This window comes from Sphaerodactylus townsendi, linkage group LG05 (genome assembly GCF_021028975.2).
Source record: "Sphaerodactylus townsendi isolate TG3544 linkage group LG05, MPM_Stown_v2.3, whole genome shotgun sequence".
Lineage (NCBI taxonomy): Eukaryota > Metazoa > Chordata > Lepidosauria > Squamata > Sphaerodactylidae > Sphaerodactylus > Sphaerodactylus townsendi.
The window spans coordinates 7,072,552-7,091,395 of NC_059429.1; the positions used below are offsets into that span (position 1 = coordinate 7,072,552).

Sequence of the window (18,844 nt, forward strand, 5' to 3'; positions counted from 1 at the left end):
TCCACCTGGAGGCGAGCGGCATCAATAATTTACCTGGGGCCGTCTTCCATTGTTTGCAGCCCGGGTGGCCCGATGTTGCGCAGGTCCGGCCGGAGGGGCAAGAGCGGAGACGCAGCAGCCGAGCAGCAGGAGGGGACGCCCATGGAGAACGGTGTGCCCCGAGAGACCGGGGCTGCCCAGGCCTCTTCGGAAGGGGGCAGAGTTGCCCCGGCACAGGGTGGCGGTGCCGCGGCAAACGCCCCCCACCCTCCACGAGTGCGGCCCAGGCTCGTGTTCCACACCCAGCTGGCCCATGGCAGCCCCACGGCCAAGATAGAAGGCTTCACCAACGTCAAGGAGCTGTACGCCAAAATTGCAGAGGTCTTCAACATCTCTCCGACAGAGGTGAGGAAGGCGGCCCCGCTCCCAAACCGGGCTGCCAGTCCCCAGGGTGGGTCCCGGAGATTCCCCCCACCCAGAATTACAGCTGATCCCCCAGAATTACAGCTGATCCCCCAGAATTACAGCTGATCTCCAGAATTACAGCTGATCTCCATAACCCTGCTACGGAGGCTGGACTCTCTGGCTTTATACCCAGCTGAGGTCTCTCTCCGAAACGAGCCCTTCCCAGTCCCCATCCTCAAGGCTCCAAGCATTTCCCAACCCGAAGCTGACAGCCCAGCTCCCAGAGGCCTTTGGAGGAGGGCCAGTTCCTGGTTTTCCATCCTGCCAAGAACTGGCAACGTTGAGCAGAGGAAATGTGGTTGTGGGGGCAGATATTATCTTGACACCCTCCCAATATCATCTAAAAGATGATGGTGGGATCCTGACAATTCGTTTGGCAAGCGCCATGGCTTGGGGTGGTGCTCTAATCTGGAGGAACCGGGTTTGATTCCCCGCTCTGCCGCTTGAGCTGTGGAGGCTTATCTGGGGAACTAGATTAGCCTGTGCACTCCAACACGTGCCAGCTGGGTGACCTTGAGCAAGTCACAGTTCTTCAGAGCTCTCTTAGCCCCGCTTACCCCACAGGGTGCTTGTTGGGGGGGGGGGGGGAGGAAAGGAATTTGTCAGCCCCTTTGAGTCTCCTTGCAGGAGAGAAAGGGGGGATATAAATCCAACTCTTAGAACCAGGGGGCATACATTGAAAATGCTGGGGGGGAAGAATTAGGACTAATAAAAGGAAACACTTCTTCACGCAACGTGTGATTGGTGTTTGGAATATGCTGCCACAGGTGGTGGTGATGGCCACTCACCTGGATAGCTTTAAAAGGGGCTTGGACAGATTTATGGAGGAGAAGTCGATTTATGGCTACCAATCTTGATCCTCCTTGATCTGAGATTGCAAATGCCTTAACAGACCAGGTGCTCGGGAGCAACAGCCGCAGAAGGCCATTGCTTTCACCTCTTGCAGATGAGCTCCCAAAGGTACCTGGTGGGCCACTGTGAGTAGCAGAGAGCTGGACTAGATGGACTCTGGTCTGATCCAGCTGGCTTGTTCTTATGTTCTCTTCTTCTTCTTCTTCATTGTCCAGCCTCCCTGGGATTGGGGTGGTTTCCCGGTAATGCCGTGACCGGCCAAGGGAAGGAACTGCTGGCTAACATTATTCATTTAAAATTTGCATGGGGCCTTTCTGCCCGACTCCGGGTCCCTGTTGGCAAAACATGGCTTGTATTGTTGAAGGCTTTCACGGCCGGATTCAACTGGTTGTGGTGGGGTTTTTTGGCTGTGTGGCCGTGGTCTGGGCCACGCAGCCCGAAAAACCCACCACAACCAAACGTGGCTGGGTCCAAGGGCTTTCCGATGGAGGTTTGGTCACTGGTTGATTCCCTTTCCCCCTGCCCTTTTCTCCAAACAGCATTCATGGCACCTCTTTCCCATCCGTTTTATCCAAACAACAAGCCAGCAAGGTAGATAAGCTGAGAGACTGGGCCCAAAGTCCTAATATCTGAATACAGACTTGAATCTGGATCTCCCAGTTTCCAATCTAGCTGAAATTCCCTGTCATATTTCCTGTGGGGTCCAAACCTATTTATCTTTGTCTGTATCAATATCTAAGGACCTGCTGAACCCAAATCTAATAAGCCTGTCTGTCAACTGAGCACAAGTGAGCATTTGTGACTTTTGTCATCAATTAGCAACATTAGCATCCTGGCTCTCATTGTGGGAGAAAACTAAGCTATAAATACTTTACACTGATACTGCAAAACGAACCGCATGGCCTATTACCTTTATGTTCTCACGAACCCCCGAGCCAGGAGAGTGATCACCATTGCGCAATTCAATGTTATGCCCTCTGCCCTATTAAGAAGAGTTTGGATTTATATCCCCCCTTTCTCTCCTGTAGGAGACTCAAAGGGGCTTACAATCTCCTTGCCCTTCCCCCGCTCACAACAAACACCCTGTGAGGTGGGTGGGGCTGAGAGAGCTCCGAGAAGCTGTGACTAGCCCAAGGTCACCCAGCTGGTGAGTGTTGGAGTGTACAGGCTAATCTAAATTCCCCAGATAAGCCTCCACAGCTCAGGCGGCAGAGCGGGGAATCAAACCCGGTTCCTCCAGATTAGGTACATGAGCTCTTAACCTCCTACGCCACTCCTGCTAAACCTAAAGGGTAGGTTTAGTAACCTAGAAAAATCTGCAAGGTTATGCAGCAGCAAATCCAATGTGGTTGAAACCCTGGCCCGCCAACTTTTGCACTGCACCAGATTTTGTTAAAATCAGATCCAAACATATCAATTTATATCCTTTTTTTCCAATCTGGGCTGCCAGATCTGATCAGGTTATCTTTATTGCTGAATAACTCTGACCCTGGTGTTTGTGAAAAGGTTGCCAATTTTATTATGGAGATGGCTGAGAGTATCTAATAGTATGTATCTGTTATGGTCCTTTTGGGGCTTTTTTGCCCCAGATTTCTTGAACTAATTGAGCCCCAGCAGGAAACCGTTTTCACAACTGGGGGCTGAATGGAGATAGTGTGAAACTTCCAGAGACAATGCTTCGTTGTGCCAGCTTTTAGTTCTCGTTTTAATCACTTTTTTTCCCTGTAATCCTGTTTGTTTATAATATAATATAATAATATAATATAATATAGTAATTGATTCAGGAGAGGTCCTATTGTTCCCAACATGGTGCAGTGGTTGAGAGCAGGTTCACTCTAATCTGGAGAACTGGGTTTGATTCCCTGCTCTGCCACTTGAGCTGTGGAGGCTTATCTGGTGAACTAGATTAGCTTGTGCACTCCAACACACGCCAGCTGGGTGACCTTGGGCCGGTCACAGCTTTTCGGAGCCCTCTCAGCCCCACCCACCTCACAGGGTGTTTGTTGTGGGAGGGGGAGGGAGGGAAAGGAGATTGTCAGCCCCTTTGAGTCGCCTTGCAGGAAAGAAAGGGGGGATATAAATCCAACTCTTCTCCTTCTAGAATATGGGGGGGGGGGAATTATGGGGTAGAGTTCTGATAAGCTGTGGCTCAAATTAATGCTTGTCCAGTTGACCTTTGATTCTGCATAGCAGACAGGGTCTGCTCCTCTCGTCTCCTCTCCTCTCCCCGCCCCGCCCCGCCCCGCCCCGCCCCGCCCCGCCCCGCCCCACCAACACCAACTGTGCTCCCAGACCCATCAGTCGGCCTTAATAAGGTGCTTGCCATCTCTCCCAGATCCTCTTCTGCACCCTCAACACCCACAAAGTGGACATGCTGAAACTCCTGGGGGGCCAGATCGGTTTGGAGGACTTCATTTTTGCCCATGTCCGTGGCGAGACCAAAGAGGTGGAGGTGACTAAGACAGAAGATGCTCTGGGGCTGACCATCACCGACAATGGGGCAGGATACGCCTTTATCAAGGTGAGGAGGGGACTCAGACTGCGTCCATCAGGGGAGGGGGGCTGCAGCATGTCCTTGCTCAAGCAAGAAATGAGCTTGTGGAACTCACTGCCACGAGATTCCACCGTGGCTGTCTTGCGGTAGGTCCAGGAAGTACTTCTGTGTGTAGGTTCTGTGTAGGTTCAGGAAGTACTTAGGCCAATTATGCACCGCTACCTATGCACACAATAAGTTTGTGGAACTCCCTGCCACAAGATTCTGCAGCAGCAGTCCAGGAAGTACTTCCTTGCCCAGCTGCACAATCAGCTTGTAGAACTCCCTGCCACAAGGGCTGTCTTAGGGGACATCCAAGAAGTACTCCTTTGCCTGGGAGCACAATGAGGGTGTGAACTTCCTGTCACAAGATGCCATGATGGCTTCCAACTTAGTTAAAGGCAGGAAGAAAATGTCAGACAAGAGCTACTAGCTGATCGTTAAAAAAGTGGAACCTCCATATTCAGAAGCTGAACAGTGGGTTGTGGTCGGTCCTCTCCACGCTCCAGCATTCTCTGACTTGCCATTCTCGGAAGCGCAGGATTCTGGACTAGAGAGACCTTTCATCTGATCTGGTGAGCAGCAGTGGCGTAGGAGGTTAAGAGCTTGTGTATCTAATCTGGAGGAACCGGGTTTGATTCCCAGCTCTGCCGCCTGAGCTGTGGAGGCTTATCTGGGGAATTCAGATAAGCCTGTACACTCCCACACACGCCAGCTGGGTGACCTTGGGCTAGTCACAGCTTCTCGGAGCTCTCTCAGCCCCACCTACCTCACAGGGTGTTTGTTGTGAGGGGGGAAGGGCAAGGAGATGGTCAGCCCCTTTGAGTCTCCTGCAGGAGAGAAAGGGGGGATATAAATCCAAACTCTTCTTCTTCTTCTTCTTCATCTGGAAGACCAGTAATAAAACTTAGACCAATTATACTCTGCTGCTCTTCCTTCAGGGCAAAGATTTCTGGGCAGACGTGCTCTGTGTTATGGTGTTACAGATCCTGGAAGCCTTGCACTTTGTGAACAGAAAACTCCCATTGTTTCTGCTCGCTTCGGGATTTCTGCTCCTTCAGGTCTCCCCACTCAGGGGCATCTCCGGGGGTGGGGTCTTCAGCCAGCTTTTGCGAAAAGCACAAAAACGTTGATGTAACACAGAAATATTGATATAACTGGAAATATCAATATAAAAATTTTAAGGGCTTTAAAAACAAAGCTGGCAATCTAGGGACAACTGGGAGTGGCCCAGATGTAGGGGCAGGCCAGCTGTGCAGCAAGCGGCAGGGGGCCTCCTTGCATGTAACCAGAAATGCCTGGAGATCCCACGATGGCCCCCCGGCAGAGCAAAAGAGCCGTGAGGAAACATTTCATGCATAATGGGCCTCAGTATGTAGTAGGGCTTCACAGACCTGATCTTGATGCATTCCTTACAGCAGTCCTGCAAGGTAGGCCAATGCACATTTTCCTTCACTGTGCACAGAGGTCTAAGAGAGAGTGTTTTCCCGAAGGCCACTGGGTGAATTCTTTGCAGAGGGGAGGTATTCCTGACCACTCAGCTTCTGCCATCTGAACAAGGATGACTGTAGAAGTCCTTTGACCCCATGGTCAACACCCATCCAGAGCTTCTGCAATCAAACTCAGAACAGAACAAGTACCGGGTTCAGAAAGGGGATGGGGACAGGCACCGTAAGACACCTTGCGCAGGCTTGATTTCTCAGGGAACAGACTTCTGCAGGCTCAGGGTGGGGGGGTCATGGCCAAAGGCAGCGTCCCTTCCTGCATACCTGACTTTCTCCCCCCACCCTGTCCTCGCAGCGTATCAAAGAAGGCAGCATCATCAACAGAATTCCAACCGTATGCGTCGGAGACAGCATCGAGGCCATCAACGACCAAACCATCGTGGGGTGCCGCCATTACGAAGTTGCCAAGATGTTACGCGAGATGCCCAAGGCCCAGCCTTTCACCGTGCGCCTCGTTCAGCCCAAACGCGCCTTTGGTGAGTGGTTGGGGAGAGGGAGGGGGGGGGATTTCCTTAGACAGCGGTCCAAATGGACTGTCCAAATCCAAGGGCTGGCAAATATCTGGGCTGGTGGCTACAGCCTCCCCCTCCATCGCCCCCCGCCCCTCTCCCACACTTTCCTTCGTTCAGCCTGAAAGAGCAGGCTGGAAAAAGTGGCCTGTTCATTTGAGGCTGAAAACAGCCTGGTGGGAACTACACTTCCCAGGAGACCTTGGGGCTCGCAAGGTCTCCTGGGAAGTGTAGTTCCCACTAGGCCGTTTTCAGCCTCAAATGAACAGACTGCTTTTCCAGCCTGCACTCAGAGGTGGGATCCAGCAGGTTCTCACCAGTTCCCGAGAGGGGGTTACTAATTATTTGTGTGTGCCGAGAGGGGGTTACTAATTGGGTCTGCTTTTCCGTTAGACATTCCATTCGGTCCAAAAATCACAAAGTCCTGTTGTTTCCTATGTGGCTGGTTAGCGAAGGTAGAAAACGGGATAATTCTCCCTGTTGGGCTGTTTTAAAAACATGTTTTTTTAATTAATTAATTAATTGATTGATTGATTGATTAATTAATTAATTAATTGATTGATTGATTAATTAATTATATTTGTAGACCGCCCCATCCCCTAAGGGCTCTGAAAGTTCTTTGTTTAAGGAAAGTCTCCTTCTTTTGATTTCTAGAAACAAAATTAAGTATTTGAAAGTATTAAGTATTTGACAGGCAGTCAATTAGAGGAGAAGTAGTTGTTTCTGTTGGCTGTAGACGATAGGACTTGCTAGAATGAGTTTAAATTATGGACAGAAAGATACCAGCTGGAAATTAGGAACTTTTTTTTTACAGTAAGAGTTTTTTACAGTAACACAGAAATTATTAATGCCCCGCCCCCAGAATGCCCGCCACGCCCCTGTCGTGCCCCGCCCAGCCCCATTGGCGCTACGCCACTGTTTGAATCCCACCACCATTGGAACCTGTTACTAAAATTTTTGGATCCCACCACTGCCTGTACTTTCACGTAAGTTTGGGGGGCGGGGCAGGGGGCAATTTTCCACCCCCCCTCAGGCGCTCCGGTGCAGTGCTCCCCCCCTTTCCCCTGGTAGCTCCGCCTCTGCCTTTACCCATTAGAGATACAGGGAGTCGACAGCTGGGATGGTCTGGGGGGGCGGATCCGGGAATGTCTACTTTCATGTTTCTGAGTCAGTCTCTCTCTCTCTCCTCTGCTCATCTCCTTTTTATTTCTCATTGCCATTCTCTGATTGCTTTGACACAAGATTTTGCCTCAGTCCAGGGGAGGACGGGAAGGAAGGCCCTTCAAACTGGACTGGATCATTGAATCCACGCCCGCCCCCTTGCGCATGTTGTTTATAACTAACATAGTTGAAGATTTCGAATTAGAGCATCAGGCTGGAATCTCCTCCCACCCCCGGGATCATTCCACAGAGTTGTGCTCCAGCTTCCCGTTCTTCCAAAAGCTGGATTCTGCTCGGTCCCTTGAGGTCTGTAGGCAGCGCCTCACAGACATAGTAATGGCTCATTTGGCAATAATCAAATAAACAGCAGGGGTCATAGACCAGTCACTCCAAAATGCATAATTTTGTAATTCCCAGACTGTATATCTAGAGTGCTGCCAGGAAAGACATAGTCATTAAATAAGGGTTCCAATAGAGGAGGGTGCCCACTGAATCTCTGCGTGAGTCATTGCTAGCCAAAAAGCCTCTATGGGAGACCAGATAATTCTGCCTTCTCTCTGCATTTAGTGGGAATAGAACAGGGGTAGGGAACCTTTAACACTCAAAGAGCCATTTGGACCCATTTTCCACGGGAAAAGAAAACACTTGGAGCCGCAAATAATTTTTGACATTTAAAATAAAGATAACACTATATCATCATCAATTTTATTGAAAGCCATAGGCCATTACAGTATTACAATATTGTTACATTACAACTTCTGAGCCAACTTGTTATTCCAACAGGTAAGAAAAAAAAGAAAAAAAATTCACTAAAAATCCATCATTGAACACTAAATCTTTCACTTTCCCCCCTACAATATGTCTGAATTGTATTCCCACCTAACTTAAACCAGTTTAGGTTTGATCATTTGCTTTATTACATTGTTGGAGCGAATCTTTGTAGCTGCCAAGGCGAATAGGCCAACCCTATAGGATATATAGGGATCCAAATCCGCAAGGAGAAGGTATAATTTGTCTGAGTCATAATATACCTGGGACAGGGATATAAAACTATTCAAAAACTTAGCCCTAGGCTCTGCGTACAGGGGGCAGTTCAGAACATAATGAGGTAAATCCTCTACTTCCTGTTTGCAGATACAAATTCGTTGTTCAGCTGGTATTTTGGCATATCTGCCTTCTAAATAATTTGTTGGCATTGTTTGAAATCGCAATGCTGTCATAGCGTTCCTTATCTTAAACTGAGTAATGCCAGCAAGATAGGGGGCTCTGTGATGATCCTTTTTAAGGTGACTATACCAGGGAGCAAACTTGGAATGTAAAATTATATCTCTGTCCATACAGTTATCCCCTTTGAATATCCAGTCCCGAAGGTCGTGATTTAAAATTGGTGAAGAGAATAAATGATCTGGAACAGAATAACTGAGCAATATATTATTTAGGAAAGGGGTTGCGTAATTCCGAGGCCTCAAGTAGTATCTGCAAACTTTGATTCCCAAACGAAGCTGGTTTTAGTGAACTCTTTTTACCAGATTTCAAGATTGCTAATTCAGCTCGAAGCTTTAATAGAAGGCAAACCGAGTTCTGCCCTGGAGGAGGAATAGCCATGGCGTTCCTTTGGGAAGTAGCAGAATTCGCTTAAGGAAGAAGTTTTGAATAGTTTCCTATTTTATGTAGGACTTGTACATTCCATCCCCAAATCTCTATAGCATAGAGTAGCATAGGTATAACTTTAATTTTAAAAATTTTTAGGGCTGACTAATCTAAATGACCTCCTTTTGTATGATAAAATCTCACTATTGCCCTAACAGATTTTTGAGCAGCTGCTTTGACCACTGCTAAATGGGCATTCCAATTTAGTGAAGGACTGAATGTAACTCCTAAATATTTAAAATTATTGCATTGCTCTATAGGAATATTATGGATGTTCTTAAACTGTATTTTCTTGGTCTTTTCTTGAACACCATTACCTTAGTTTTGGAATAGCTTATGGAGAGGGCCTCCTCTCTGCAATACTTCCACCCAAACCATATAGGAGTCTCCTTAAACCATTCTTTGCAAGTGAAACTAGGGACTTCATATCATTCAAGTGCGTATAGCAGAATTCGAAATTTTCTGTTTTCCTGAAGCGAGGGGGCAACAAATTCATGGCCGGTCAGTTTGGGAATTATGTCATTAATATAAAAGTGTTGAATAAGGTGGGGGCAAGTAAACAGCCCTGCTTGACTCCTTTCCCTGCTCTAAACCCATCTGTTAGAGAGCCTGATGTATTTACTTTGACTTTGATCCATGTGTCCTCGTGCAGCTCTCTAATACAAAAGTAAGCCGCTTATCCATATTTGTGTTCAGCAGTTTCCACCAGAGTCTTTCTCTACATACTGAGCCGTGCCAGAGGCTAAATCAACAAACGCCAGATATAAGGCTTTCGTTGGGCCTCTTATGGCTGAATGAGCTAGTTGGTATAATACAAGGCAGTGATCAATCAGAAGCTTGTCCCTTCCTAAATCCTGCCTGTTGTGGATGTATTATGTGATTTTCAATTTCCCAATCTTCTAATTTTCCAAGGAGATATTTGCCATATATTTTAGAGGCCGTGTTCAATAGGCTTATTGGGTTTATAGTTCTTTGGGTCATTTTTGTCTCCTTTTTTATGTATAGGGACAATTATGCTGGTTTTCCATCCACTAGGGAAATTGCCAGTATTGTTAATCTGGGTGAAAAGTTTGGCAAGAATTGGTACCCACCAGGATGGAAATGTTTTGAACACATCATTCGGAATCAGATCTTCACCGGGAGCTTTCCCGGTTTTAATAGAACTGATCAAGTTCTCTATTTCTTTCTCCCTTACTGAAGGCCAATTTGGAGATAGGCGCAGGTCAATAACACTATATATATTGGGGGGTTTTCTACCTTTTACTCCGCTCATTCTGAGAAGCGCATGGATGCGCCTGCCCTGCTGCCTGCAGGGCGGGCAAGGATGAAGCCGGCGGCTCGGCCTCGCCGGCCGCCGGGAAAGCACCCACCCCACTCCAACGGGGCGGGCGAGAGGGGAAGCCCGCGGCGTGGCCCAGCCGACCGTGGGCAGTTGGTGCGCCTGCCCTGCTGCCTGCAGGGCGGGCAAGGATGGGGCTGGCGGCTCGGCTCGTGGAGCCACAGTGCAAGGGCAGAAGAGCCGCATGCGGCTCTCGAGCCGCAAGTTTCCTACCCCTGGAATAGAACATTCAATTGTGTTTTGAAGTAAACATACACAGCAGGAGTACTCATCCCCAGAGATGGCTGCCTGATGCATCTCTGTATGAGTCACTGCGCTGGCTCAACTTCCTTTCAACCTGGGGAACAGAGAATTCAGGCTGTAACTGTCCGTTATAATTACAGAAGTGCCATTGGATTGCCCACTCTCTCAGAACAGTGCCCGATGTATCACTTTTGACACCTTCCAAGTTTGCTTCCTTCCAAGCAACGGGCACACCAGAACTGAGATCTTAATTCATTCAACAAGAACTTTCTGATACTGTTGCCTAAGAGAGGTATAGGCACAGTAGAGTGTCCTTGGTATACCCTAAACATAATTCCCCTGTTGTGTGCCCACTCCCCCAGACATGATCAGCCAGCGGACGCGAAGCACCAAGAACCCCAGTGAGGGAAAAGTGACAAGCGGTCGGGAAACGCTGAGGCTAAGGGCAAAAGGCACAGCCACCGTGGAAGAGGCGGTGAGTCTTAGGACTTATCCTGTGCTTTCAGTGTTCAGAATCCCTTTGCGTACATGACAGCCGTCATCCTTACAAAGAGCCTTGTAAGGTAGGCTGGTACGATGAGCACATCAGGAAGTTGAAGGTGCGAAAAAGCGCCTTGCCTAAGGTGAACATGCTACCAAATTGTGTCATTCCACTGCTTCAAGTCGGAAGGAAGGAGGGGTGGGTTAGGCCCATCTCATTGGATCTCGGAATCCAAGCAGGGTCAGTACTTGGAAGGGAGACCACCCAGGAAGGCTCTGCAGAGGAAGGCAGTGGCAAACCACCTCTGCCTTGAAAGACCCTTGATGGGGTCACCATAAGTCAGCCGTGACTTGACAGCACTTTATCCGCCATAGCCAGAGGGCGAGAGAGTTCCAGGGGCTTGAGAAAAAGGTCCATTATCAATGTATTCTGTCACGCACAGGGGTCAAACTTGTGGCCCTCCAGATGTTCATGAACTACGATTCCCATCAGCCCTTGCCAGTACAGCCAATGCTCATGTTGGGAGGGACTGGTGGGAATTGTAGTTTGTGAACATCTGGAGGGCCGTGAGTTTGACGCCCCTAGAGCACAGGTGTCAAGCTCGCGGCCCTCCAGACATTATGGACTACAGTTCCCATCATCCCCTGCAGCATGATGCTGGCAGGGGATGATGGGAACTGTAGTCTATAACATCTGGAGGGGCGCGAGTTTGACACCTATGCCCTAGAGCATTCCAGCAGGCAGGGGAATTCCTCCTCAGCTTAATAGTAAGCTGGATATTTTATTCAGGCTTTGGGTGCTAGGGTTGCCAGCTTTAGGATGGGAAATTCCTGGACATTTGGAGGCAGAGCCAGGATATAATCCTATAGTCATCCTCCAAAGTAGCCGTTTTCTCCAGGGGAACTGAGCTCGGTTGTAATTTCAGGATAGCTCCAGTCCCCGCCTGAAGGTTGGCACCCAACTTAGGGGCTGACAACTGTGGGTGGGAAGGGGGTTTCTTGTTGATGTCATGGTAGGGTTGCTGGGTCCCCTCTGGCCCCCAGTGGGGGATGGGGAGTAGTATTGCCAGGTCCAGGTTAGGAAACTTCTGGAAATTTGGGGAAAATCTGGGGAGGGCAGAGACCTCGGTGCAGAGGTGGGATCCAACAGGTTCTCACAGGTTCCCGAGAGTAGGTTACTAATTATTTGTGTGTGCCAAGAGGGGGTTACTAATGGGTGATTTTGCCACTTGATTTTTGACTCAGTTACGCCCCTCCTCTCAGCAGTAGTGCGCAGAACTGGAAGCAGTCTAGCAGGAGGTGCACCGGCGTGCGTGGCAGCCTGCGCCTGCATGCATTCGTTTCCCGCCCAAGGACCGGCGCAGCGGCTGCGTCCTTGCCACAGCCTCGCCCAGGAATGCCCCGCCCCCGGAATGCCCGACCACGCCCCCGTCGTGTTCTGCCCCGCCCCATTGGTGCTACGGCACAGTTTGAATTCCACCACCACGGGAACCTGTTACTAAAATTTTTGGATCCCACCACTGCCTCAGTGGGGTACGAAGCCACAGATTCCATGCTCCCAAGAGTCCTTTTCTCCAGGGGAACCGGAGATGAGTTGTCATTCCGGGAGATCCTCTGAGTGCGGTGGCTGCAGCTGACATCTCTCCCTCTCTACATTAGCCCAGCGAGTTTGAGGAGGAAGCTGCTCGCAAAGTGGACGAACTTCTGGAAAGCTACATGGGCATTCGTGATGTGGAACTTGGTGAGTTCATGGGCTGAATTGCTCCTCCCTACCAGGAGGGACCGTTGCACTTCTGTGTATTTTATCTCTCTCTCTCTCTCTCTCTCTCTCTCTCTCTCTCTCTCTCTCTATCTATCTATCTATCTATCTATCTATCTATCTATCTATCTATCTATCTATCTATCTATCTGTCTGTCTATCTATCTGTCTATCTATCTATTTATTGTTTCGGTTTTTATACCACCCTATCCCCGAGGGGCTCCGGGCGGTGTACAACAAAATTAATACAAACAAGTTAGGGGCAAACCATACAAATAAAACAACAGCCGCCCATAAAACTCCAACATTAAAACATGCTACATTTCATTAAAACAGCGGTGATTTCATAATAAAGGCACCCGGAGAATCCTTTCCTTTAAAACCCTCCCCTAGGGAGCAGTCGGACTCCTCCATAGGAGGATAATCTTGATGGAATCGAACAGGGGTGCCATACTCAGCGGCTGGTTGCTCCAAAGGCCCGGCAGAACAACTCGGTCTTACAGGCCCTGCGGAACTCACCGAGAACCCGCAGGGCCCAGACAGCTGGAGGGAGAGTGTTCCACCAGGCCGGGGCCAGGGCCATAAAGGCCCTGGCCCGCGTGGAGGCCAGCCGTGTCACGTATTAAAGTCACCAAGGCCCTGCCAGTGGGGGGGAGTCATCTCAGTGGAAATCGGGGCGGGGGAAGAATGCTTGTCTGTCATCCTAATTTGGGTCCATGATTCTGGAATCCCATGGACAGTGTGCCAGATGTATAATTTATCCTTAAAACCAGTTGTCTGGAAAGGTATGGCATGGATCAGGGCGCAGCTTTGGGGAATCGGAGGAGGGAGAAACTCCAGCTGGAACTGCTGTGTGCCTTAATGAAATTACGTTTGTCTTCAAGTTTGAAGCCAAAGAAAATTTACCACTAACAGAAAGGGGAGGTGTAAAGGGGAGGAGCAGCAGTGGCGTAGGAGGTTAAGAGCTCATGTAGCTAGTCTGGAGGAACCGGGTTTGATTCCCAGCTCTGCCGCCTGAGCTGTGGAGGCTTCTCTGGGGAATTCAGATTAGCCTGTGCACTCCCACACATGCCAGCTGGGTGACCCTGGGCTAGTCACAGTTTCTTGGAGCTCTCTCAGCCCCACCTACCTCACAGGGTGTTTGTTGTGAGGGGGGAAGGGCAAGGAGATTGTCAGCCCCTTTGAGTCTCCCATAGGAGAGAAAGGGGTGATATAAATCCAAACTCCTCCTCCTCCTCCTCCTCCTCCTCCTCTTCTTCTTCTTCTTCTTCTTCTTCTTCTTCTTCTTCTTCTTCTTCTTCAATGCTTTTTGGGTTGGCTCTTTGAGGGAATAATAATAATGACCAGTAAACATTTTGATTTGCACACAGTATTTTTGAAGTAATTGTGACTCCCTAAAAAAAGATCCTTGAGCGTAAGGAAACATTGCTGAGGAGCAAAGATCAGCATAATTCATACAATGATATCTCCCATCACTATGCATGGCTGTGAAAACTGGACGATGAAGAAAGCTGGAATAAAGAAAATTGAATCATTTGAAATGAGGCATTAGAGGAGAGTTTTATAGCTACCGGGGACTGCCAAAAAGATAGATCAAATCAAGCCTGAACACCCCCTAGAAGCTAAAATGATTAAACCGCGACTATAGTACTTTGTGTCATATTATGGGAAGGCAAGCTTCACTGGAAAAGACAATAATGCTAGGAAAAAAGGCAGCAGGAAAAGAAGACGCCCCAACATGAGATGGATTGACTCTATAAAGCAGTGATGGCGAACCTATGGCACGGGTGCCAGAGGTGGCACTCAGAGCCCTCTCTGTGGGCACGCACAAACAGAGTTCATCATATGGGGGGGAAATCGCCCCCCCATCCTCCCACACACATCTAGGCTGGCCTGGGCCTCTGGGCTCGATTATTAGCATTAAACCTAAGACCTAGTTTGGGGGAAGCAGTATAGGTAACCCTGTTAAGCGCTGTTAAACCCCACTGATTTTCATGCGAAGAACTAAAGCACAATCCTTTACCTGGGAGTAAGCTCGGTTGCTGGCAATGGGGCTTGCTTCTGAGTAAACCCTCCTAGGGTCGTGATTCACTCGTTCGAAGAGTTGCATGGTTGCTTCAAAGCAAAGCCACCTTCTACCACCAAGTTTACTCCTGAGTAATGCGCACCTCAGAGCCAACCATTTTTTCTAAACTAAAACTTCAGTATTTGTTTGTTTGTTTGTTTGTTTGTTTGTTTGTTTGTCTGTTTCTTTGTTTGTTTGTTCCACTTTTATACCGCCCTCCCCCAGAGGGCTCAGGGCGGTTTACAACATAAATACAAACAAGTAGATAAACAAGATAAAATGCTAAAAATTAGTACCAGTTAAAATGCAGCGCTCCAAATTCATAATCATTTAAAACAGATGGCGTTCAACCATTAACTCCTCTAACTCCTCTAAGAGGGGAACAGCGAATCTCAGTTGTTAATGGGCACCTATCAGCAGCTGGCCTCAGCAAAAGCCCGGCGGAATAACTCGGTCTTACACGCCCTGCGGAACTCGTTTAGGTCCCGCAGGGCCCGGACAGCTGGGGGAAGAGCATTCCACCAGGCAGGGGCCAGGGCCGTAAAAGCCCTGGCCCTAGTGGAGGCCAGCCGCATCATGGAGGGGGCGGGGATCTCCAGTAAATTGGCCTCTGCCGAGCGCAGAGACCGACGTGGGACATCAGGCTAAATTGCCGTGTTGGCACTTTGCGATAAGTAAGTGGGTTTTGGGTTGCAATTTGGGCACTCGGTCTCGAAAAGGTTCGCCATCACTGCTATAAAGGAAGTCACGGCCCTCCGTCTGCAAGACCTGAGCCAGGCTAAACAATAGGATGCTTTAGAGGTCATTAATTCATAAGGTCACCAAAAGTCAAAAGCAGATGGCATATAGCTTGTACACACCCTGTGGGATAGACCAATATTACTATTGGGGGCGGGGGGAGCTTGCTAGAGCCCACTAGCCAGTTTATAGCAAAGTGAAATTCTTTTTTTTTAACTTGCACTGGAGGAGAGGTGTTATCCTAATTTCGTGTGACCTTTTTTAAATAAAAAATTAAAAGCACACTGAAGCATATTGAATACTGGAAAGCATACCAGGAAATCACACTGAGCCATACGGAATCATACTGAACATGTACAGTGCTTTAAAAAAAACCCTGCAGGTATCGATTATGGCAGCATGATGGTTAAAAGCAGTAAACTCTAATCTGAAGAACCCGGTTCCCGACTCTTCCACATGAGCAGCTGACACTTATCTGATGAACTGGATTTGCTTGGGTGCTGTGCGGTTTCCGGGCTGTATGGCCGTGTTCTAGCAGCATTCTCTCCTGACGTCTCGCCTGCATCTGTGGCTGGCATCTTCAGAGGATCTTCAGATGTCAGCCACAGATGCAGGTGAAACGTCAGGAGAGAATGCTACTAGAACATGGCCATACAGCCACAGATGCAGCCACAGATGCAGGCGAAACGTCAGGAGAGAATGCTGCTAGAACACGGCCATACAGCCACAGATGCAGCCACAGATGCAGGCGAAACGTCAGGAGAGAATGCTGCTAGAACACGGCCATACAGCCACAGATGCAGCCACAGATGCAGGCGAAACGTCAGGAGAGAATGCTGCTAGAACACGGCCATACAGCCCGGAAACCACACAGCACCCAAGTGATTCCAGCCGTGAAGGCCTTCGACAATACATTGAACTGGATTTGCTCCACCACCCCTGCACCCTGAAGCCTGCCGGGTGACCTTGGCCCAGTCTGAGTCCTTTCAAAGCTTTCCAGCCCCACCTCCCACACAAGGTGTCTGTTGTGGGGAGAGGAAAGGAGTCTGTAAGCCACTTCGAGATTCCTTACAGGAGAGAAAGACAAGGTGTACATTCAAATTCCTCCTGTTTTTGATCAAATATACATTTGTTCCTCTCCATTTTTTTTCCAAACACAAAGGAATCAATCAATGTTAGGACGTTGAAGATTGTTTTAGGGGAAGTGGGTTAGTGACGGCACTGGTATCCAGCCAGTCGGCCCTGTGCACGGTCATTTGTTGCTGCAGAGCTCAGCTAAAGAGCGAAAGTGGATTTTTCTGAATCAGCAGTCCAGGAGAACGAATGGGGAGGATGGAAACGGGAGGGAGGGGAGCCAGCTACGTATACGTGTCATACGCTAATAGCAGTTACTCTTTCCACAGCATCGACGATGGTGGAGATGGCCAAGGAGGTGCCGGGCCCTGAAGAATTTTCCCGGGGCCTTGATTCGCTGCTGGGTGAATTTGCATTTCCAGACGAGTTTGTGGTAGAAGTGTGGACAGCTATCTGTGAAGCCAAGGGGTGCTCCAAGTAGCAGGCATACAGTGGGCTTACGGAAGGTAGTCTGCCTTGATCAGCTACTCGCCCTCCACTTTTCCTCCTCTGCCTGGCCCTGGAATTCCAGCGTCTCCCAACCAATTCCTGTTTTCCCAATCATAGAGTTGGAAGACACCACAAGGGCCATCAAGCCCAGCCCCCTCTTTGGGTTCTGTTTCAGGGTTGCAGTCGGAAGTTCAAACTACCCCTAAAGAGCAAACTAGGATTTTAGGATTTGGCCAGGTTTCAAAAAAGGGTGAAGCGTCATTCCTGCCGTAGCCCTTTTCAAGCATCCCAGCATCAGATGCTGAGGCCTTGCGAGCAAAGCCTTAAGGAGACTGACCTGGAGTAGGAAAGGTTCCATTTCAGGACCTGGGACAGCTCCCAGAGAAGGCAGAAGTTGCTCCCAGTTTAACTGGAGCTTAGTTGAACACCTCAACAGCCAAGCCTGCAGCTGCACACCCAATGCCCACCCTTCAGCGTGGACTCAGCAGGAATCTGAAAGGGTGCCATTTACAGCCGCATAATCCAACATTAGGGGTGGGCACCAACATACGTGCAAATTAGGACTGATTGGAATTTCATTTCCCATAGCTTAAGGCTGGTGTCTCCCATGCCCTCACTCCTGCTGAGTCTGCAGCATATTTGAGAGACCCGCTGACCAGGAAATCCAATGCTGATCCGGTGTTTTGCCCTGCCCTGTATGTTGTAGGTGGGTTCCGACCTCCCCCTGCCCCTTTTGAACTGCTGCCTGTATTCAGTATATATTTATTCAATTAAATGTACATTTGACCACTTTTTAAAAGGCAGAATCCATTTGAGACATAATATTGAAAAACTGCTTTGGGGATTGGAGGGTTAGTGATCCGGTGACGCAACGTTGCGTGAAACTATATAGCAGTGGTGGCGAACCTTTTCGAGACCGAGTGCCCAAATTGCAACCCAAACCCCACTTATTTATCGCAAAGTGCCAACCCGGCAATTTAACCTGAATGCGGAGATTTTAATTTAGAAAAAAGCGGTTGGCTCCCTCTTCCTCCGCCCCACTTGCTTGAGCAGGGGCCAGCCTGCTCTAGCCTCCAGCAAGTCCCGTGCGCACTGCTCTGTGCCTCTCTAGCATCTCTGCCTCCTCTGCGCCCCCCCTCCGGGCAGCAGCCACTTGGAGCACAGGCACCAGGCCCGCCAGCTGAGTCCTCCCTGCTCACCGCGGTGCGCGCACGTTGATTTTCCGCCCCCCACATGACAAACTCTGTGTGCGCGTGCCCACAGAGAGGGCTCAGAGTGCCACCTCTGGCACCTGTGCCATAGGTTCGCCATCACTGATATATAGAAACGTAGAACTGTATGAACAAAGCCTGCCAAGGCTGTCTCTCCAATAGCCTCATTGCTGAATGGAAGTCCATCTGAAGACACCCGCCGGGCCTGAATACACAGACAGGCCTTTGCGGATTGCGGAGAAATGATGCCGATTCTCGTTGGGCCAGTGTCGATCTGGAACCTCCGGCATCAGTGAAGAGCCAGGCATTGATGTCTTGTTTTGGATGAGCAGCAGAGTACTCACACACACACACCCTTTGGTGCACAAGATCCCCAAAGCGCACTGTTGCCAATAAGTGTCCACAAAAACCCCCTTCAGTTTACTGGAGATGTCCAGGATCTGGGATGTGATGGGCTATTACAGTGGTGGCGAACCTTTGGCACTCCAGATGTTATGGACTACAATTCCCATCAGCCCCTTCCAGCATGGCCAATTGGCCATGTTGGAAGGGGCTGATGGGAATTGTAGTCCATAACATCTGGAGTGCCAAAGGTGCCAATTGGCCATGTTGGAAGGGGCTGATGGGAATTGTAGTCCATAACATCTGGAGTGCCAAATCCCCCCCCCCCACCCCCCCCCCCCCCCACCCCCCCCCCCCCCCACCCCCCCCCCCCCCCACCCCCCCCCCCCCCCACCCCCCCCCCCCCCCACCCCCCCCCCCCCCCACCCCCCCCCCCCCCCACCCCCCCCC

The 18,844-nt window shown here is 49.6% G+C and overlaps 1 protein-coding gene across 1 annotated transcript; it reads left to right on the forward strand.

Moving 5' to 3' along the window:
• The first annotated feature begins 136 nt into the window (after window positions 1-136).
• Window positions 137-17,622, forward strand: GIPC3 (GIPC PDZ domain containing family member 3). Its single transcript, XM_048497667.1, has 6 exons — window positions 137-384; window positions 3,632-3,817; window positions 5,630-5,810; window positions 10,599-10,711; window positions 12,376-12,457; window positions 16,682-17,622. Exons 1-6 carry the CDS (start codon window positions 142-144, stop codon window positions 16,831-16,833), a joined length of 957 nt encoding a protein of 318 aa, XP_048353624.1. The 5' UTR covers window positions 137-141; the 3' UTR covers window positions 16,834-17,622.
• Window positions 17,623-18,844: the final 1,222 nt, after the last annotated feature.

Coding starts and splice junctions, on each gene's coding strand:
- GIPC3 (XM_048497667.1), top strand. CDS start 142: ATGGAGAACGGTGTGCCCCGAGAGACCGGGGCTGCCCAGGCCTCTTCG. Junction 5,811..10,598: donor TCAGCCCAAACGCGCCTTTG/GTGAGTGGTTGG, acceptor CCACTCCCCCAG/ACATGATCAGCCAGCGGACG. Junction 10,712..12,375: donor CAGCCACCGTGGAAGAGGCG/GTGAGTCTTAGG, acceptor TCTCTACATTAG/CCCAGCGAGTTTGAGGAGGA.